We start from the raw sequence: 23021 nt of genomic DNA, 5'->3' as shown, positions 1-23021 counted from the left end.
GTTTAAATTTCTGGCTAGTAAGTTCCTTAAGCCAAAGAAACTTGGATCTCTCAACAAAATGAATAAAGCTACAATGTGAAGATGGTGAACATTTATTTAACTGTCTGCATGTACCAAAGACTTAATCGTTAAAATTGGAGGTAAAAAAGACAGGATGCGATTATTTTCCAAAAGCACTGTTTTTATTTATACAGAGTCCTAACCACTTCAGTGGCAGGAGGAGTGGGAGAGGTTCCTTTTTCAATTCAGGGGCCCCCATAATGTTGGTCTGTTGTTACGAAACACACAGGCAAGTGGCGTCATGGATTTGGTAAACTAACTACAATGTTTAGTCTCTCTCTGCTAGAGCAACAAGGTGAGTATCAATCTCTGCTTCTGTAAGAATCCTGGAAGGCAAAGGGAAAAAACCCCCACAACTATTTACTTTTTGAAAACTTTTTATTATGCAAAATTCAAAAACAACATAAAAGTAGGATAGTAATGAACTCCTGTGTACCTATCACCCAGTTTCAACAATTATCAATTTATAGCTAATCTTTTAAAAATCAATAAACCCACCACTCATCCCTTCAGATTTTGAAGGAATTCCCAGACATCATATCAACTTCATCTATACACACTAATGTTTACCTCTTTGACATCAGATCTAGAATTAGGTCTTTTGAAAGAAAAACCCTTTTGGTTGCCAATTATGGATAGCAAATATTTAAATTAAATATAAAACTAAACTATACATAAAGTATTCTATTTTAGCTCCTATGTCAAAATGCTTTTTATACCTACTATAACTCAAGTTTGTATCAGCCTAGAGACAAGAAGGCACTCCATGTTGAACATGTTATTTTCTAGATGATGTTTGCCCAAAGAAATAAAAACTGTTTGGCAATCTTTAATGTGACCCATTACTGGTGAACTTTTAAAAGTGAAATTTGTCAAAGTGACATTTTTTAGTGCAAACTGGGGCAATGTAATTAGTTTATACAGTTGTGTATGCTTGTTATATATTCTAGTTATTTTTTATTTTATTTTTTTTTGCGGTATGCGGGCCTCTCACTGTTGTGGCCTCTCCCATTGTGGAGCACAGGCTCCAGACGCGCAGGCTCAGCGGCCATGGCTCACGGGCCCAGCCGCTCCGTGGCATATGGGATCTTCCCAGACCAGGGCACGAACCTGTGTCCCCTGCATTGGCAGGCGGACTCTCAACCACTGCGCCACCAGGGAAGCCCTCTAGTTATTATTTAAGTATACTTACTATCACAGAATTTATAAATGATACAAGAGTTTTTCTGAAGACATACGATCTTTGGTTTCTTACTTATTTAACTAGTAGATGGATATAAAGATTTTAAAGGTTATAGGAGGGTCTCAGAATAGAAAACAAGAACTATTTGTAGATCCTTTAGAGAGATTGCTCCTGCTAGAATTTTACTGCTTTAATAATTTTAAAAAAGGCAACCTTTTCTATGGGGGACAGAAGGGAATTCATTTCTGTTTTTTAAAAAAATTCTATAAATTTTTCTTAAATCTTTCATGTTTATATCACTTGCCTACAGGCAACAAAAAGAACAAATTAGAAAAGAAAAATGTACTGACAAAGCTCTTCAAGGTCTGGTTAAGCTTAGTTTACTACCTTTTTTTCCCATCCCTAACAATGACAATGTGTCTTTATAACAGTGACCTAAGAGTAAATACACACAGTAGTCAACATGCATTCCAGCAGGTTCCCTGAATCTGTGGATTTAACTGAAGCATTTTTTACTATTCACGAGAGTATCCAGGTTCATGGTAAAAGTCAATCACCACACAGGGTTGCTGGGAGGATTAAGTGAACTGATACATGTTAAGCACCCAGTATAGATTTGACTCATGGAAGCTGTGAAGTTGATTTGTGGGAGTTAGTCACTTAGTGAGTAAGAACAGACAAGGATCCAGCATCTGCAATTCAATTAGCTGTATGCAAAATTCAGGGGTTTCAAAGATATCCAAATAGGGTCTGAGGTACATCAGTATTTCATACTGCTCGTCAAAGCTCCACTTAAATAACCACTAAATAACAAAAGCTCCATCTGAAAACTACTAGTTTGGGAGCTGAATTTCTATTGGCCTTAAGCTAAAAAAAAACCACACAAACACGCTTATTTACTTCTCAGATAAAGGAGGTTATTTTACATCACCTCTGGTATTAGATATAAAATAAATTAAATGAAAAGAAAAGCAGTTTATGTCTGTCTTAAGGAGACACCCAATAAGTTTTAAAACAGATCTCTCAGGTGCTGAAAAAAAAACAAAAAACTAACTCTAGTTCAAAAAAGTGTTCTTTCCTCAAGTTACAGGACAAATGAACCAACACACCTCCACCTTTCTAGACTAGAATTTATCATTTGGCAAACTTCTTTAAGTACCTGGCCGACAATATAATAACTCAACTCACCTGAATTTAGGATTTTCAACTGTAACTACTCCAACTTCTATTTCTGAAGGTTTGAAATCAATTGATAGAACAGTAGACAGGCATGTAATTGCAGTCTGAAAAAAAGTATCAACATTAAAATAATATAGTATTTTTCAGAGATTCCAAGATTTTTCTCATTCCAAACTTACTCAAGTCATGAGTTAACCACAAGCTATTCATTTTTGCTCCATGTTTGAGGTGATGTAGTTCTACAGCCACACAGATTGCTTAATTCTAACATGTTGCCTGCCAATGACAAGAAACTTGTTTATACCAAGTCGAACTATAAACTAAAGGGCTCCAACAACAAAAATAGGGTGATTTACACAAAACAGTCTGTTTGCCTGGTGATCACTACATGCAGGCAATATGCTTATTAGCACTTGGAGTGAGATGGGGAGAGGATAAAGATGAATGATAGTCTTCTTTCAAGGAATTTACAGTAATAACAATTTAAGAATGTTTTAAGTGGCTTTGTACCTGATGTGATTAATTACTTATGTAACTATGAATTGCAATTAAAAAAAAAAAAAACCTTTAAGAAACATTTGAACAGTGCCTCCCAGATGAGAACTAGGCTTGTTTCCTGTTAGTGTATGATAATACTGCCAACCAAACACAAAGGTATTAGATGGTAATTCTTCCTTTCTCGTTTATCAGAATCATGTTGTTAGTCTTTAGAATTGCTGTATCCCAGACCCTCTTTTCCACAATCCACTAAAATTGTGTTTTTAACTTCTTGGCAGTAAATAAGAAACTTCTTTAGTCTAAGGTTACTAAATATTTGTGTAAGAATTTTGTCTTGTCCTGTCAATTTAAAACTTCCCAATCATAATGAACAATCCCCTCAAGAACCCTGCATAAAACAGCTCTACTTCTGTGTCCCAGATATAATTTCTCTGCCAAGTCATCCTGTGAACATATTCTTTTACTGTGAAGATGTCTGCTTCCTTGAAAATTTGGTGTGTGGCTGCTTTTCCTTTAGGACCATAAGAGCAGCATTACTGACTCAACTTTTTCACTTCTGCTTCCAGTTAGCGTAAGCGTAATTTGAATCACAACCATGCAGGTCTTTGGACCTGGTCTTGACTCCTATTCTTAGTTATAGTTTCCCATTTTATGTGTGTTTTGTTGAAAGCAGTTTCAAATAAATTATGAAATGAGATGGGGAATTAGATGAATAAAAGCAGTCCTCACTGTTCCCATGTGACATCAATTTTACTATTAACCTGACAAACTTGGATATCATGACATAACCCAGGAATAGCTTATACAGATTGTCAATTCTGCAATGATCCTCATTATTCTATACAGCATAAAAAAAAAGGTCAGTTCCTTTCGGCTAACTTACTTCCACTGTCTGTTCAAATGTCCAATCAAATTTCTTCTTCACTTTTTTTTCAAGGAAGCTGGTTGACTCGGTTTGTTTAACTCCCGCTGCAGTGGCTTTAAACCCACAGTAGTAACCTGCGGGATCACACTTGTACACCTGAGGGCCTTGTTCTTCATCTATACCGATTAAAATCATACCTAAACAGAAAGAAAGACCCTCATTAAATATCTTATGCCTTTATACAACAAGATTTCTTCTCTATTGGTATTGCCACATAGCTGTTGTTAATCATTACTCTGGCCGTCTATTTTAGGATTTTTCTTTTTTTCCTGAGAACAGGTTTTTTAATGTGTGACAGTAAATGCTCAATAAATGTGGAAATTAAATGATGTTACAGAAAAGGCAACTCATGAAAGCAAAGAAAATCAGGTTAGCCAATTTCACTGTTCTTTTAAAAATATTTTTTAAAGGATGTGTTTGTTTTAAGAAAACTAATAACAAAACATAGGTCATCACCAGATAAATTAGGTAACAAATTTCTATTTTCCAAAAGGTTTTATTGCGGATTTTTTAAAGGTTTTAATGATCACAAATGTAATTTACAATTTTCTAATCCTTGCTATTACTCAAAGCATGTTCCTTTGAACCCTAATCCCTCAAAACGTTAACTGGTCAAATAAATTTGGAAAATATACTTTTCACATACTTTTAGAAAAAATAATATACAAAAGCATATTAAATGTTCTAAAATCTTCTGCTGTAGGCTGACCTACTTTAGCTCAGTAGTTCGTCAGTTTATTTGACCAAGAAATATTTTTTCTTGTATAATTATGTTATTATAATGACATACAATTAAAATAACCACCACCAAACTTCTTTCTACTCAGCAGAGCAGGTATTTAAAGAATGGCTTAACCCCATTTGAAACTTTTTTATATAGTGTCTTCTTACAAGATTTGGTATTATTCAACGACTTTATTCACATTTATAGATGTTTTATAGAGTCTAGTAATGAGGAATTTTGAACCTTATTTGATTGACAAACACTATGACAGTGATGAGCTATCCATTTTATTCTAATGTTATGTTACCCTATAATTTTCTTTACATTTTATACTTGAGCTGTGATATAAAGTACAAGGGCACCACAAAAGAGAGATCCACTTACTTCCTAGGGGGAAAAAAAGAAACACTTCTTTACTTCAGGGTCTTGCAAAATGAGCAGGTTTAACAGATGATAAGGAAATGAACGGCAATCAAGGCAAAAGGAACACGCACAAAGGCACATGAAAGGTCAGGGCACACCCAGGGAATGACAAAAGATCCATGTATTACAGGAGCTTCAGGCGAAAGAAAAATGCAGAGTTTCAGGTCCAAGAGGCAACTTGGGAGTAAACTGTAAGGGGCCTTGCACATCGTATTAACAACAAAACAACAAAATTTGATTTTAGAATGATAACTCATGTAGGAATATGGAACAGACTAGGAAAGAGTAAGGAGGAAGAAAGGCAGTAAATTAGGTGGCAGAGGCAAAAGACAATGAAAAAGTGACAGAGGAGATGGAAGGGACATATTCTAGGGTAAAGCTTGATGACTAAACAGATGACCAGGGAAGGTGAGATGGGGGTAGAATGGAAGTTGAGGATGAGAGTAGGAAAATAGCAATGATTTCAAGTTTGAAGTATCTGTGGGACATGAAGGAAGAGACTGGGCTAAAGCTAATGAGGGAGTGACTGGCATACAGGTAGTAAACAAAGCCATCAAAGTGGATGAGATCACCCAGAAGAACAAAGAGGAGAGAAGGACCAAGGAGAGAAACCCAGATGAGCAACAACATTTAAGGGACCAGTAGAAGAGGATGAGCTAAGGAAACTGAGGAGAAGAGTATCACTGAAGAAATCAAGGGAGAATTTTTAAGTGACGGGTCAAAAATAGGGTCAGATGGTAAAGAAAAATCATTACACTGACTGCTTTAATTCTCATAAATGAATGACACAATGTCAGAAATAAACATGTTGAATTTTTCAGGCTAATTTATTACATTAAATCTCAGATCAGTAAAGCTTATTCCTCTCCCAATAAAATTTTACTTGTTTTTTAAAGAAGAAATTTATTCTAAATATATGAACCACAGGCATATATGTGTGAGCCTGATTCTTTAGGGTAGTCCAAAGAAACAACTACATTGTTAGGATGCCTAATTTAAGCATTTCCATCGAACTAGTAATCTGGAATTGCAGTAGAATCTCCATTACAAAAGCCTAATAGCATCTAAAGTTTAAAGGCAGTGCCTAAAATACTGTTGTGAAACGTATCCTTCCATCACTGATTTATTATAAAGATTTCTTCACCTTTTATAACTTCCAAACCACATGTTCCAAACCCGTTACTGAAATAACTTTCTTTATGCATGTTCACTAAAAAAAATCATAATTCATCAATTATTTGGGAGACTTCTTTGCATACTTACAACAACCAAGAGGCCTCATTTCAGCATTCTGTGTGTAGACCTGAGAAATATCAGCAATTCTTTTACACAGCATGTCCACAGGAATCTCGTAACCATACTTGTATTTCCAATTAGCTGCTTCATAGCGTGCCCTCTGTACCTGGGATCTGCTGTCAGCTTAGAGCATAAAAAACAAAGGTTTACTTCTTTAGAAGGAAAGAATGAACCTCAATTCAGATAATTTTCCCAATATATACATATATCTCCATTATGACTTAAGGAAAACAGAAGTGGTCCACTATGGCTTTTTCTCCCACCAACGTATAATGAATGACTCAGCAATAAGTATGTGACAAAAAAGGAAAAAAGTTAAAAAAATGAAGTTCTATATCCAGCACTGCTCTTTTATGCTGAGCCCTTCATTAGCTGTCAAAATAGTTTCTAAAAGTGTCTAATAACTCCCCAAAGGCCAGGTTTTAAGGAAAGAAAATAATGTTTCTCTCAATCTTTTTTTGTGGGCTTGAATTTTCCCTTGATTTCAGAAAATAAAAACCCAATGTTATTTTTAAAATTCTCACCTACTTCTAACCAGTGTCACTATCACCAGGTTTGAGATATACTGACTTATGTCCCCTTAAATTACTAACCATATCTGAAATAAACCATCTATGAGAGGGGCCTCAGCTCAGTTTCCCTGACTGTAGCACAGAGATCTAATTCTATTATACTTATGGTTTCAAAAAAGCTCACAATACTCTGAAGATATTGATACTAGCCTTGGAAGACTGCAAATCTACTCATATCACCTGAAAATCAGACAGTAAAGGAAGCCTTTTAAAATTAATACAAAACTCAAAAATAATCTGAAGAAAATAACAAATCTAAGTAGGTATTAAGTCAATCACCTGTCATTCCTGTCATCACGCAACCGATGTTTTCAGTTATCTTGAATAAGTGAGTCACTGTGCTGGAATCCAATAATTTATCCTAATGAACAAAATAAATCAAGATAATTTAAAAAATCACAGGTCTCTGTGTAGTGACAAAAAATATTATGAAATGATAACAATGAACTATATATAATAAATGTCTTCTGCTCATTTTACAGTTAAAACCAATAAAAAATGGGGGCAGGGGCACAACTCTGTTTTCCTTTTTCAGATGATATGTTTCCTGTGGGCAAGAATTATAGCTCACCAAAGTGTGTTTTGAGGTCCCTGAAGACAAAAGACCTAGAAATCCCATTGTGCTTATAATCATACCACAAAGTTCAACTTGTCAATTCTGTCTACTCAGTTAAATTGTCAATAAATTCTTCTTGGATGACAGACAGGAAAGCAGGGTCAAAGCAATAACAATGTTAACATATATAATAATATACCCTTGTACAAACTCATGAAATATTCTTGCATTATATTCTGCAACAATTGGCTATCCTGGCAGTACTACTTACAGGTACTTTCTTCTGTGTGACAATTACTGCACAGTCTTTCCCTCTGACGGCTACTGATGTAAGGCCGCCCTGGTTAATAGCCTTAAAAGCATATTCTGGAAAATAGAACAGTTTTTTTTAAGAGGTGAAATAAATGATCATAGATTCATACAATGGAATAATAAAGTTACTAAAAATAAAGAGCTTTATGAACTAACATGGAATGCCATCCAATACATGCAAAGTCAAAATAATGATAATAATAAATCGTAATTAAACCAACTCCACTTCTTTCCATTTTGATCATTTTCATCAGGTACAAATACCAAATTTCCAATAAACATTTAATTAAGTTTGTTTTTTTTTTTTTTTTTTTTGCGGTACGTGGGCCTCTCACTGCTGTGGCCTCTCCCGCTGCAGAGCACAGGCTCCGGACACGCAGAGCCAGCGGCCATGGCTCACGGGCCCAGCCGCTCCGCGGCATGCGGGATCTTCCCGGACCAGGGCACAAACCCGTGTCCCCTGCATCGGCAGGCGGACTCCCAACCACTGTGCCACCAGGGAAACCCTAATTAAGTTTTATTATATCAAATCTTTATCAATTATGTTTTATCATTTAAAAAGTTTGTTTTGTAGCCATTATTTCTACCAAGTCTGGTTTCCCTGGGTCAAATTTAGGTGATCTAAATTTTCTCAAGATTTACTATTTCTGTTAACTTTTGGTCAATAACTAATTGACCGTATGCAGTTTTAACTGCTGTTAGATTACTTTGCCTTTTCTTCCCCCCCTACCAAGTTGAAATTTTCTGGATCATGTTTTTTGCAATTTTCATGTTACCTACACTATAGGATTCTTTAGTTTATCTATAACAAACTTCAGCTTGTGCACTTCTCTAGCTGCTGTCAAATCATTCCCATGTTAAAACAGCTGAATTGAAGTGGTTTATACAAACAAACTACTTTGGCACCATGTGGTTTAGCTGGTAATGACTGCCTGTGGAGAGTAGAATTACAGATGAAACTATCCCTTTCTACACTGTATATTTCTGTAATATTTAAACTTAATATAAACATATATTTTGTAATTTGGAAAAGAGCAACAAAAATTAATATATGCTCACTGTAGAAAATATAAAGGATAATGTAAAAGAAAAAAATTACTCACTACTCCAATTGTTATCTACATTTGATGCATAATAGATGCTTTTACTCTGTGCACCAGGTCTGAGGCCTGGTCTTATTTGGTTCAAAAAGCCATTGGTGATGAAGATCATCTGAGGAAGATACTACCTATGACACCAAAGAATTTCCTTTAATAGGAGCTGTGATAAAAATCCTTTGTCAAATATTTCTAAGTGGCCACATATTGAAGAGAACAAAAGAGTAAAAAGACTCTAGAAAAATCACCTCAAAGAAAATCCTCAGATCTAACTTACATTTAACTAGCTAATTACAACAGCTTGTTTTTACCATCCCATTACACCACAAACAAGTTCTAAAATATAATGTTTCATAATGCTTCTCAGTTCTGTTTCTCATATAGTCAATAAAGCCTCTACCAGATCAACCCTCCACAGGTAAACTATAAACTCTAGACAAAACTACCCAAAGACACCAGAAAGAGGCCAAAAGAGGCAGATTCCAGAGAGGGAGGCAACGCTTGAAGATGGCAATGGACTGAGGTGAGCTCCCCATTTTCATGACTTAAGCTTGCATGCAGGCCCCAGTCAGGGGTAAACACCCAAAGAAAACTCCGTCCTTTTGGCCTGAAGAGCTAGAGAGCAGCTTGGGGGAGTAACCACAGCTGCTGGAAAATGAAGAAGAGAAAGGAGAGAGCCGAAGAGGGAGAGCCCGAACTTCTATGTTGCCCAAATCTCTAGCTGATTCCATAACCACACACACAAAAGACAGACTCCAAGCAGCCTAGCTAGGATAAAAGAATTGAGATTTAAGCTGCCACCCAAATTAACCTCCTGCTAGAACAAATTAATGCTCTTCGGAGGAATATAACAGAATCCAGCCTTCACAACCTAACATTCACAAATGCCCAGGATATAATCCAGAATTACTCAACATACCAAAAAAGAAAACAAACCAAACAAAACAAAACATAGTTAAACATGATCTCCTTAGAAGAGACCAACCCTGAGATGACCCAGATGTTGTATTAGCAGGCAAAGTTATTAAAACTATGTTCAACGACATAATGAAAAATATTCAAGATGAAATAAGAAATCTCAGTAAATTACAAAAGAACCAAATAGAAATTACAGAATTGAAAAATACAATATCTGAAATTTAAAAATTCACCAAGTGAACTTAACTGCAGAAAGGAGATATAGGAAAATGAATCAAACTATCCCTCTTTTTTTTTTTTTTGGCCGTGCTGCATGGCATGCAGGATCTTAGTTCCCAGACCAGGGATTGAACCCGAGCCCCCTGCAGTGGAAGCACAGAGTCCTAACTACTGGACCACCAGGGAATTCCCTATCCAATTTCAAACAAGAGAAAACAGATTTAACAAAACAAGTCTGTGGGTCAACATCAAAAGGTATAATGTGTGTACTGGAATCCCATATGGAGAGGAAAGCACGAGACCCCCCCCCCAAAAAAAATCTTTAGAAATAATGGCTAAAATGCTCCAAATTTGGCAAAAGACATAAAATTTCATACTGAAGAACCAGCAAACTCCAAGCAGGATAAATACAAAGAAAACCACACCTGTGAGCTCAATATAGTCAAATTCCTAAAAACCAAAAGCAGAGAAAATTTTGAAAAACAGAAAAAGAACAGATTATACACAAGAGAACAATGATTTGAATTCCATGATTGCACCTGAAGACAGTGGAACATCTTTAACATGTGGAAAGAAAAATCATCAATTCAGAATTCTATATCCAACAAAAACATCCTTCAAGAATGAAAGTTCAGACTTGCAACAGAAACACTAAAAGAAGTTCTTCGGGCTGAAGGAAAATGATACCAAAAGAAAACTGCAATCTTTAGAAATGAGGAACATCAAAAAATGGTAAATATCTGGATAAATATAAAAGACTATTTTATTCTCTTTAATTCTTTAAAAATACCTAACAAGGGCTTCCCTGGTGGCGCAGTGGTTAAGAATCCACCTGCCAATGCAGGAGACACGGGTTCAAGAGCTGATTGGGGAAGATCCCACATGCCACGAAGCAACTAAGCCCGTGCACCACAACTACTGAGCCCGCGCTCTAGAGCCCACAAGCCACAACTACTGAGCCCGCATGCCACAACTACTGAAGCCCATGTGCCTAGAGCCCACGTCTGCAACAAGAGAAACCACCGCAATGAGAAGCCCATGCACTGCAATGAAGAGTAGCCCCCACTTGCCCCAACTAGAGAAAAGCCCTCACACAGCAACGAAGACCCAACACGGCCAAAAATAAATAAATAAATATATCTATTTTATTTATATATATAAATACTTAACAAAAGTTACATTTGTGGAGTTTATGAAATATGTACATGTATTACTTATAAAAAAGAAAGGGAGTAAATGGACTTTCAATGTTTCAAGGCTTGCACATGTTATGTGAAATGAAATATTAACTCTAAGACTGGGAGAAGTTAAGCATGTATATTATAATCCTTAGAACAACACTAAAGGATGCTAAGAAGTAGCCAAAAGGCTTATAGATTAAAATGAAATTCTAAAAACTGTTCAAATAATTGAAAAGGAGGCAAGGGAGGAGGTACTGGGGAACAAACAAACAAACAAACAAAACAAAGACAAACAGAAATAAATAAAATAGTAAATTTAAATCTAACCATGTCAACAACTGCATTAAATGCTAACGGATGAGGGGACTTCCCTGGTGGCGCACTAGTTAAGAATCTGCCTGCCAATGCAGGGGACACGGGTTCAAGCCCTGGTCCAGGAAGATCCCACATGCCGTGGAGCAACTAAGCCTGTGTGCCACAACTACTGAGCCCACGTGCCATAACTACTGAAGCCCGTGCACCTAGAGTCCATGCTCTGCAAAAAGAAAAGCCACCACAATGAGAAGCCTGCACACCGCAACAACGAATAGCCCCGACTCGCCCCAACTAGAGAAAGCCCATGCGCAGCAACAAAGACCAAATGCAGTCATAAATAAATAAACAAACAAACAAATAATGCTAATGGATGAAATACTCCAATTAAAAGAAACTGACAGATGTAGAGAACAAATGTATGGACACCAAGCGGGAAAAGTGGAGGGGGGGAGTGGTGGTGGTGAGATGAATTGGGAGATTGGGATTGACAGACATACACTATTATGTATAAAATAGATAACTAATAAGAACCTGCTGTATAAAAAATAAATGAATACATAAAATTCATATAAAAAATTTTATGATTAAGAAAAGCAGAAACTGTCAGAATGGATAGAAAAGCAAGACTCAAATATATGCTGCCTACTGGAGACACACTTTAATAAATGGATGAAAAAACATACCATATAAAAGTAAGCATCAGAAAGTTGGAGGGACTATATTCATTTCAGATGAAGTAGACTTCAAGACAAAGAGTATTATTAGAAATAAAGAGGAACATTTCAAAATGATAGAAGAATCAATTCATAAGAAGACATAACACTCATAAATGTACACACACCTTTTAAGACTACTTCAAAATACATGAAAGGAAGATTGACCAAATTAAAAAAAGAAATGGACAATCACACCCAGTTAAAGATTTTAACACTGCCACTCAGGAACCGCCAAAAAAGTAGACATACATGATATGAACTACACCATCAACCACTCTGACCTAGGTGGTATCTGTAGAATACTATTGGCAATAACTGAAAAATATACAGGCACATGGTATTAACAGTACATGGTACATTTACCAAGACAGACCATATGTTAGGCCATAAAACAAGTCTCAATTTTTAAAGTGCTGAAATCCCTATACTTAGGGAAAATTTTAAATATGAAAATTTAAAACCACACTTCTAAATAATCCATGCATCAAAGAAGTAATCACCAGGGACATTTTAAAATATTTTGAACTGAATGGTAATAAAAATGTATCAAAACTTGTAGGATGCAGCTAAAAGTGTTCAGAAGGAATTTTACTGTTATGGTGGACAGATCCTAAGGTGGCCTCCCCTCCACAATACGTGCCTCCTGGTGTTCACATCTTTGTGTAATCCCCTCCCCTGAGTGTGGGCAAGATCTCTTAACTTCCTTCTAACAAACTAAATATGGCAAAAGTGATGGGATGGCACTCTACTGATTACATTATATAGACTCCACCTTGCTAGCAGACTCACTCTTGAGACTCTTCTTGCTGGCTTGATAAGTAGCTATGGGGCAAGAACCACTGGTGGCCTCTGGTGAACAGCCATAAGGTAGTTGGGGCCCTCAGTCCTACACTGCAAACCTAAGTTTCCACTTTAAGAAGCTAGAAAAGGGCAAAGTAAACCCAGATTAGAAGAAAAGAAATAATAAAGATCAGAAATCAATGAAATAGACAAAAAAGAGAACATGAGCAAAGTCAAAAATTGATTCTTTGAACAAAAAACAATAAACCAATGGGACTTCCCTGGCAGTCCAGTAGTTAAGACTCTGCACTCCCAATGCAGGGGGCATGGGTTCAATCCCTGGTCAGGGAACTAAGATCTCACACACCGCAAGGCACGGCCAAACAAAAAAACAAAAACCAAAAAAAAACCCAACAAAATTATAAGCCTTTTGGTATGTTGAAAAACAGTCCCCAAATGATATCCATGTCCTAATCCCTGGAACCTGCAAATACTACCATATATAGCCAAAAAAAAAAAAAAAAAAGAGAGAGAGAGAGAGAGATCTTTGCACATGTGATTAAGTTAATCTTGAGATGGGGAGATCATCCTGGTGGGCCCTAAATGCATTCCTATTAAGAGACAGAGGGAAACTTTATACACACAGAGGAGAAGGTGCTATGAAGAGGGAGCAGACAGATTTGAAAATGCTGGTCTTGAAGATCAGAGTGATGCAGCCGCAAACCAAGAAATGCTGGCAGCCTCTTGAAGTGGACAAGACAAGGAATGCATTCTTCCCTAGAGCCTCCAGAGAGAGCATGGCCCTGCTCGACAGCTAGATGTTGGTCCGGTGATACAGATTTCAGACTTCGGGCCTCCAGAACTGTGAGAGAATAAATTCTGTTGTGTTAAGCCTCTAAGTTTGTGGTGATTTGTTACAGCAGCCACAGGAAACTCATACAAACCTCTAGCCAGACTAACTAAGAAAATAAGAGAATACAAATGACCAGTTATCAGGAATAAAAGAAGAGTTATCACTATACATAATATAGAGATAAGAAACATTAGGGACAATCACTTCTATACAGATATATAGCTGGGTCACCATCCTTGATCTCACCTAATCTCAGTTCCACATTTTCAACTGCCTGCTGTGTTACTACCTGATTGTTCAGAACACAATTCTGGCCTAAAAAGTATTCCATCTGTGGCTATACAGGGCTATTAGTTTGCAATTTTTACCATCTCTCCTCTTACACTGTACTTTTTGCTTAGAGACCTTGACCCTTCCCACACCCATGTCTTTGCTGCTTCAGGTCCTCTCTGGACTGCCCTATCACTCTTATTTCCACCTAGCCAAAGCCTGCCTTTCCTCTCAAGCCTCTTCCATTTCCCATGGACACTTTCTCTGATTGTCGTAGAAGGGACTCTTCAACCCTTTCTCTGAATTCCCATAGTATTTCCTATCTCACCAGTAATTTTAGCATTTTCAAATATGTATTTCCCCCTCCACCACCAAAATGGATAGTCAAAGAAAGTAGGAACCAAGGAACTTTAAAATTACACTTGCAACCGGTAGACACTAAGTCAAAGGTTGGCCATGGACCCAATCCAGCTTACTCAAACTGGTTTAGAATACACAGTTTTCTAGAAAGATTTTAATTAACTAAAAGTCTGATAAAATAAAATCAAGGTTTAGTTTTTCTTAGAAAAAAAATTCTGGTATCTTTTGACCCTCATTCCCACATAGCAACTGTCCTGCAGAGGAAAAATCATCTAGGGCTGGCATGTGTTTTGCAGTTTTTCACAGTTCCCATCACTCCTCCTCCTATCTCACCAGCCGGTTTCACTCATGTGCATTACTTATCTGGTCTGCTTAAATAATGCAAAAGATAAAAGGCCACAAAAGAAAGAGCTACAGCCCTCCCCATATAATAAAATTTTGTCCCACACACAAAAAATTTTTTTTACACATAGAAAATATTTCTCAATAGACAATGTGCCTATGCATTAGCCAGGATTCATTAAAGGAGTCCTAGTCCTCTCTCCCTCTATATAGAGTAGTGCTGTCCAACAGAACTTTCTGTGATGATGGCAGTGTTCTATATTTGCACTGCCCAATATAATAGCCATTAGCCACATGTGGCTACTGAGCACTTGAAATATGGCTAGTGCAATGAAGGAATTGAATTTTTCATTTAATTTAAAGTTCTTAGTTAAGAGTATCATTCCTGGGACTTCCCTGGTGGTGCAGTGGTTAATCCACCTGCCAATGCAGGGGACACAGGTTCGAGCCCTGGTCCGGAAAGATCACACGTGCCGCGGAGCAACTAAGCCCATGTGCCACAATTGCTGAGCCTACGTTCTGGAGCCCGTGAGCCACAACTACTGAGCCTGCGTGCTGCAACTACCGAAGCCCACGTGGCCGAGAGCCTGTGCTCCGCAACAAGAGAAGCCACTGCGCTGAGTAGCCCGCACACCGCAACGAAGACCCACACAGCCAAATAAATAAATAATTAATTTAAAAATATATATATATATCATTCCTGGACTCCCCTGGTGGCCAGTGGTTAAGACTCCACGCTTCCACCGCAGGGGGCACAGGTTCCATCCCTGGCGGGGAACTAGGATCCCACATGCCGCGTGGCGCAGCCAATAAATAAATAAATAAATATATGTATATGTATATATATATAATTCCTGCTCTTCATCTCCTACTTCCCAGTCTCCCTCACTGCTTCCATCTCTTCAGCTGACTCCTTAAATACGGGTATCCCCCAGAATTCTATTATTTCTCCCTATCACTGGATGATTTTATCCTATATAATCACCACTAACTACGTCATCTTTAGCTCTGAACCCACATTTGCAAATGCCTATTTCTCCCACAGGCATGTCTGAAATTAAACTCCTCTTCTCTATAAACCTCCTTCTTTTTTTATAGTCCTTATCTCAAATTACTAACCACTCAAGTTTTCAAGCTGGGTACCATTTTTGACTCTTCATTTCTCTCTCATCAGAGAAATATGTCCACTCGTATCTAGGATTTGCTTTAAAATACTCCAGCAGAGAGGGGAAAAGTATATAGGAAAACAAGATTGATAAAATGCTGACAACCGCTGAAGCTGGATTATGGATACATGTGGGTCACTGTATTTATTCTACCTACTTTGGTTTGAAATTTTCCAGAATAAAATTTTAAAAAATAAAACTCAAGAATCTCCCCTTCTCCAGCCTTTCTCTCTCAATACCTTAGTTCACTCATTAGGGCTTATATGGATTACTGAACAAGCCTCTCCAAAGTGGTCTTCCTGTCATCTGTCCCTTTCTACTCTAGTTCTACACTCAACTCTTCTATTTTACTTAATAATTTTGTCGTTCTTAAAGATTTCTGCCGGCTATGTCCAAAACCTATGGGACAAAGTCCAAACTCTAGCATGGCATCCAAATCTCTTCAAAATTTTGCTACAATCTACTCTTCCAGTTATCACTGTCTGCTCCAACCACACTGACTGACCAATACACTGGTCTCCCTGAATTTCCTTATCTAATCTCCATGTAGATCAATTTATATTCTCTAAGGAAACTTTCCTGGCTCTCCCTGTGAGTGTCACTTCCTAAAGTACACTTTTTTGCACAGATATTTTAGTACTTACCATGGTGCACTGCACTGTAATTTTCAATAAAATTTTGTGTTAATGAATCCCCATTATAACACTACCACCAGCATAAAATAAATAAGCTACGAAGACACATACTGTACAGCACAGGGAACATAGCCAATATTTTGTAATAACTATAAATGGGGTATAACCTTTAAAAATTGTGAATTACCATGCTGTACACCTGAAACTTATATAATATTGTTCGCCAACTATACTTCAATTAAAAAATTTTTTTAATTAAAAAATTTTAATTTAAATAATACCACCATAAAATATATATGTTACAATAATTTCCACAAAAATGGAAACTGTCAAGTAAAGAATCTAGAGACAATAACTAAACAGTATCTTCTAAAGGAACACTGGGAGAGTAAAAAGTAATGTCACAGTTTATAGCAGAGGTGAGCATGAAGCCCAATTAAGAGAAAATAGTTCATAGGCAGCATTTAAAAGGCATGTTTAGTTTTTAAAAGTCAGAATTCACATGTCAGAAATAATAATTAAACACTTTATCTCCATTACTAAAGATTTGTTTTTTTGGATAAAATTTCAGAAACTTACAAAACTAGCAAACACTGTTATGTTAATCTCAGTAATCTGTTATTGAATGTCCAAGATTATGCAGGAAAATGACAGCCCATTTCTCATTTTTTAAATGGGAAAAACTATAATGAATTTATTATCTTAAATGGGTAAGATTATAATGGATTTAAGTTACATATTAAATTTCTTCATTAGTAACTTAAATACATAGTAAATTACCTATTATATATGTGTTAGATTGAACCACACGAAAGAGTTATTTTTATAGGTAAAAACCAGTCAAACCAGCAGTTTCACAAGGTTCAACCTAACAACAAACAGGTTAGAATGAAAACTGCTTCCTTGATTACAAATAAAACGGTTAATAAACAGTTGTTTGTATATAGAGACCTCTTTTCCACAGTAATCTCTTACACACTCTGCTTCCTCCTCTACAATTTTCCTCAACACCTTCCCAACTTTTCCAGGACTCATTCGTATAACACTAGGAAAAAACAGGGGCTAAATAAAAGGTACTGTGACAGGGCTTCCCTGGTGGCGAAGTGGTTGAGAGTCCGCCCGCCGATGCAGGGGACACGGGTTTGTGCCCCGGTCCGAGAAGATCCCATATGCCGCGGAGTGGCTGGGCCCGTGAGCCATGGCCGCTGAGCCTGCGCGTCCGGAGCCTCTGCTCCGCAACGGGAGAGGCCACAGCAGTGAGGCCCGCGTACCGAAAAAAAAAAGGTACTGTGACAAAATGTTCAGGACGAGCACACAATGCCCGACAGTGGCTCACAGTATGAGCTGCTCAGTGTGATGCTAGCGACAGCAGCAATGCACGTCCCATTTATGGACGCTCATTTCGAAGCATCTACAGGTGATTCTGAAATTCTGCCAATTACAGGAATGTAACTCAAGATTTATCCCACCCATAATTTTGTCTAAAATGATGTACTGAGATGGGAACTAAATTTTTGGTGCTCAGCATGATTGCAGGGTATACGGAAATAGAAATAGAAATGTTGTACACATGAAACTTAATGTTATAAGCCAATTTGCCCCAATAAAATACAAATCTAAAGTTAAAAAAAAAAGAGAGAATGCAGTCCTAAAGACACCTTAATTTTCAGCCTATGTGACCCTAAGCCTACCAGACTTCTAACTTACAAGACTGGGAAAAAATAAATAGACGTTTAAAAACAAACAAAAACTGTAGTGAATTTTGGAAAATATGATTTTTTCTCATATAAACATGGGCTGGAAAAATAATGTATGGTCCATACATTCTTCGAAGTTTGGCTATCAAAAAAATAAGAGATGTTCTACTGGGGCAAGGCAGGTATTCTTCAGGATATGTCTACATTCAATTTGAATGCTGTACGACTAGAAACTTTTTGTTAAGATTTTTTGAAACTGCCATTCTGTCTTTCCCTAACCTTGTAACTTAAGCAGGAAGTGTGTCTCATTTCACATTGCCTCCAAATATCACACTCCTTAAAATGGTGATGTTCAAGCAGGTGGGGTCATTAGAAATCTTGGCGTTTGTGTGTGTCGGGGCGGGGGGGGCTATGAGGTTGAAAACATAGCAGTGTTTGATCCCATTATTTCTGTGTAGTTTTAATATGTATGTATTTATGAATATATATACACGTATGTATACATATACACATTTAATTTCAAATCAGATTCAAGAGGGCATGAGGGGCTTCCCTGGTGGCGCAGTGGTTGAGAGTCCGCCTGCCGAGGCAGGGGACGCGGGTTCGTGCCCCGGTCTGGGAAGATCCCACATGCCGCGCAGCGGCTGGGCCCGTGAGCCATGGCCGCTGGGCCTGCGCGTCTGGAGCCTGTGCTCCGCAATGGGAGAGGCCACAACAGTGAGAAGCCCGCGTGCCGCAAAAAAAAAAAAAAAAAAAAAGAGGGCATGAGAAGTCTGGGTTGAGAAACACTACTTTAAAACAAGAAAAATTTTTAACAGCAAAAGAGGCAAACAGTAAGTACTTCTTAGTCCACTTATTTGTGAAACTCCTGATTCCATTTTTATCAGCCACTTGTTTCTTCCTGACAGCATCCCTCACAGAAACATTTTACTGAGCACTTACTATGTGACAGACACTGAGTACTTTACATCTATTAACTCATTAAATCCTTAGAGACCTATAAGGTAAGTGGAATTATTATCTCTATTTTACATAGGTAGAAAGTTTTCCTAGTTGGTGTGGAGCAAGGACTCCCCAGGAATCCTGCCTTCAGTACACAGTACCACTTCCAGATTAGAAAACTGTCCTCTCCAGTCTGTCTCTACCAGACCATTTCTTTCCTTTCCTTATCAGCATGCTCCCTTCTTAGAAGCAACCAAGCAGTGCTCACTTTCATCTGGGAGGCAAATTCAAGTGACTGCTCCTACCTCCCTTGCCAGGCATATCCAGCAAAAGACCTGCAAGCGGAAGAGAGGCCTGAAAGTAGTCAGGCTTATGGGCCTTCGTTTCCCCACTGATAAGTGCTCTGTATATAGCGCTACAGGTTTTCTGTACACACACACACACACACACACACACACACACACACACACACACACACACACACACACACACACCCTACCCCTTGAATACATTCATTAAGAGAAAATTTTCAAGGTACAGGTAACAATCAAAAATCTTTCTCTCTACTCCTTGGGAACAAACACTGCCAACAGTTTGTTTATGATTATAGTTAGCATTGTAATTTTAAACTTATACCTCTATTTTTTAAATTTATCAACTTTAGACTACATTTATCTTTTGAACCCCAGCTATCGAAGATGAGGAGCATACTCGCCTTTCCATTAATCTTTCCATTCCCTTGTCATCTCTCCATTTTTCTTATATTATTTTTCCACTGTTATGGTTAACAATTTGCACTTTATAATTCTTATACATTTTGTCTTTGGCAGATTCTAAAGTTTATAAACTAATAAACAGTATTTACAACATTATGACAATCTACATATATTTCACTAGAGAATCAAGCATGGATGGACAATGGAAGAAGAAAACAGAGCTACTAATTTAATAGACCAAAAATAAAATAAGCCAAAGAATCAAACAAAAAATAACATTTACTGAGGACTTAATACTGTGCTAAGCACTCTACATGTATCATTTTATTTAATCCTCAAAACAACCATATAAGGAAGGAATTATGAGGCCAGCTTTGCAAACAGAAATTAAGGCTAAAGTTATATCACTTGCCCAGGTGAGCTAGTATGAAGGAGAGCAGGAATTTGAATTCAGGTATGGCTCCAGGGCCTGAACTCTTCACCACTATACTGCTTGCTCATACTAACTATTCTTTCACTTTCCTTTTCCTAGCAATGTCTAATTAGTGCCCTGAGTAGCAGAGGGAGTGTGTTATACAACAAGACAGAGCTTAAAATTATTCTGTCTAGATATTTAACTTGTTTTGAACTACATGCTCTATTCTGAATCTTTTAAAACCATTCAAATGACACTATATTCAGCCTCTCTACTCACCAAATCTGGGAAGCGTTAAAGCCTATGCTTTATGGCTAGATTTCACAATATAGTATACAAAAGCAAAGTGTAGGTCTAAGTGACTTTTCCTGTTCGCATATTAAAAACCATGAAATCGAACATTCAAAGCATAGTCTAATATAGAAAAAGTCTTTAAAACTCAGGAATGAAACTTTAAAAATGAAACTTCCTTGAAGATACAGTTATCATCTCTCTGTTCTATCTTAGGTCGTATTTTTCAATTGGGGATGAGTTAAGGGGTTACTAAATTAACCAATATGATGTTGTTTCTTGCTACGTTATATCCAGTATGTAGCCATATAGTAGACTGCTTTCATTCCAAGTTATATTTATTTCTAAAATTTACAGGTGAAGAGAACCTCATTTATAGGCCAACTCTCTCCTTCTGATTTCCAAGCACAGACGACTTTATCACTGTCCTCGCCAAGGCACTAAGGTGCTAAATTCACTCAAAAATGAAACCATCACCGGCCAGTTGTAAATCAGGTTCTCCTGATACTGAATTCTCCAGGGCAAGAGGTTAAGGGTCCGAGGTTATAATCATAACCTAAACCCCGACACCTTTCGATCCAACAAAATATATTACTATACTGAATAACTGTAACTACTTTAGGGTTTATTTCCGTTGAAGCTGTTCAGGAAACAGCTAGTTCACCATACCTCATCTACAATTCAGAACCAGCTTTTAAACTATAGTAACATTCAAACAGATGTGGGTTAAGAGAAGATGCTAGTTTCAAGAGCAGCTCTAGAACTGACGGCCACTCATCCTGTCCACCAGTTTTTCAAAGGTGTCCTGAACTCTGTAGGTATTTGTAATTTGGCGCTTTATATTTTTCTTTTTATCCGTTTTTTTACGTATCTGTCACTCCCTTTAAGCTGTGAGTTTCAGTATAGGTGAGGGTGTGACATCTTTGCATCCCCCAGGACCAGCACAGCGTCTGGCACACAGAAGGCTCTGAATGCCTACGCGGAATTAACCACAGGACCAGGAAGTCCGTGCTGCAAACAAAGGAAAACGGAGGGGGGACGTTTTAATTGGAAGGTCAAGGAACCAATGATCAATTAGAGGAATGCAAACGTTGGGCCCACTCACGTCAAACAGCCCTACCTTCCTTAACGCTTTACAGTGTCCAGGCAGTGCGGCCGCTTGCCCTGGAGAGCCCGAGGCCTTCAGCCTTCGGGCTCCCATCCCTGCCTGCAGATATCGGTGGGAACATCACGGGACTCGACCTGGCCTCGGCCCTCCTCCCGTCCCAGCTCCGGCCATGCTTCAGCCCGGGACTAAACTCCGGCTGCGGCTTCCTGCTCCAGGCCGTACCATGACAGAGCAATTCGAGTGGACCAAAGGCAAACCCGGTTCACTCACCTACTTGGTAGAGCCGGCCCTCGGGGGAAAAAATGGTAATGTGGCGGTCAAAACCAGCGCTGGAGCCACGGGACATGGTGCACCACTACTCCAAGCACAATCCTGAGGCCCCGTAGCTCCCGCACCAGGTGTACAAGCCCCTCCGGAAGTTGCAGCGACTGCTTCCGGGGCACTGGCGGACTTCATCCGCTCTTGCGCCCCGAAGTCACGATTCTAGCGTCAGTTCCCGCGCGCCTGAGAACTCCAAGGCCCCGCCCCTGGTGGAGGGTGGGGAGAGCGGACCAAAGGTTTTCGATGTGCGCATGCGCCAGCCCCATGTGTGGGCGGCTTTAAGATGGTTGGTGAAGTTCTCATTGAGGCGGTTTATAGAGCTTTCATCTAGAGAATGAATTGACTATAGCAAGAACAAAAAAGCTTTCCGGGGCCAGGAGTAGTGAGTTGCCTGTCTGTGGGATCGCGTATTTAACAAGTCTCTCGTTAGTTTTGGCACCTGTATATCCAGCCTGGCTCTGGCTTGCTGGCGTTCTTCTAACCTCTTTACCCAACCACTTTGCTTCCTGCTACTAGAGGGAGAAATAAATGGATTGCAGCTGCTCCCGCAGCAGCCGTTAATTTCAGGTACAGAAGGGAGCGGGTTCTGCTAGCCACTCCAGAGCACAGTTTTCTGGCCAGGCAAGATCTTCCTTTGGCCAACAGCCCCCGACAGTTTTGTCTTAAAAGTGGAACTGGGGTTGAAATATAGGTATAATACAGCAATCAGTAGCCTTGATTGATAATGAACAAGAACCGAAGGGAAAGGCTCATAGCAGGCCGGCGTTAGATGAACTAATGAGAATAATTCCCAAGCAGGCGAGGTAGCTCTGGAGAACAGCAGGTGGCTTTTTGAACTGTAAAATGTGCCTATTTTGACCTACCTCAAGGCACGCTCCTATTTAGTGAATATAAAATGCAAAACAGATGTTAAGTTAGTGTCACCCGCCCCCTCTGCCCAGTAGTGTGTGC

The 23021-nt window shown here is 38.4% G+C and overlaps 1 protein-coding gene across 1 annotated transcript; it reads right to left on the bottom strand.

Annotated features, from left to right (window-relative positions):
• Positions 1-160: 160 nt before the first annotated feature.
• On the bottom strand, positions 161-22191 carry PSMA6 (proteasome 20S subunit alpha 6). Its single transcript, XM_082617406.1, has 7 exons — positions 22020-22191; positions 7688-7782; positions 7140-7221; positions 6256-6411; positions 3804-3982; positions 2432-2526; positions 161-386 (listed from the first exon to the last, which is right to left on the bottom strand). Exons 1-7 carry the CDS (start codon positions 22093-22095, stop codon positions 329-331), a joined length of 741 nt encoding a protein of 246 aa, XP_082473532.1. The 5' UTR covers positions 22096-22191; the 3' UTR covers positions 161-328.
• Positions 22192-23021: the final 830 nt, after the last annotated feature.

Source organism: Mesoplodon mirus, assembly GCF_964341445.2.
Source record: "Mesoplodon mirus genome assembly, chromosome: 4".
Lineage (NCBI taxonomy): Eukaryota > Metazoa > Chordata > Mammalia > Artiodactyla > Ziphiidae > Mesoplodon > Mesoplodon mirus.
The sequence above is the reverse complement of the archived record's forward strand: the minus strand, read 5'-3'. Positions and strand labels throughout refer to the sequence as shown.

Excerpts from the sequence above, each read along its gene's own strand:
- PSMA6 (XM_082617406.1), bottom strand. The coding sequence starts at position 22,095 with ATGTCCCGTGGCTCCAGCGCTGGTTTTGACCGCCACATTACCATTTTT. Across the intron at positions 6,412-7,139 it reads CGTGATGACAGGAATGACAG|CTGACAGCAGATCCCAGGTA; the intron begins GTGATTGACTTA and ends TTATGCTCTAAG. Across the intron at positions 2,527-3,803 it reads CATTTGAACAGACAGTGGAA|ACTGCAATTACATGCCTGTC; the intron begins GTAAGTTAGCCG and ends ACTTTTTTTCAG.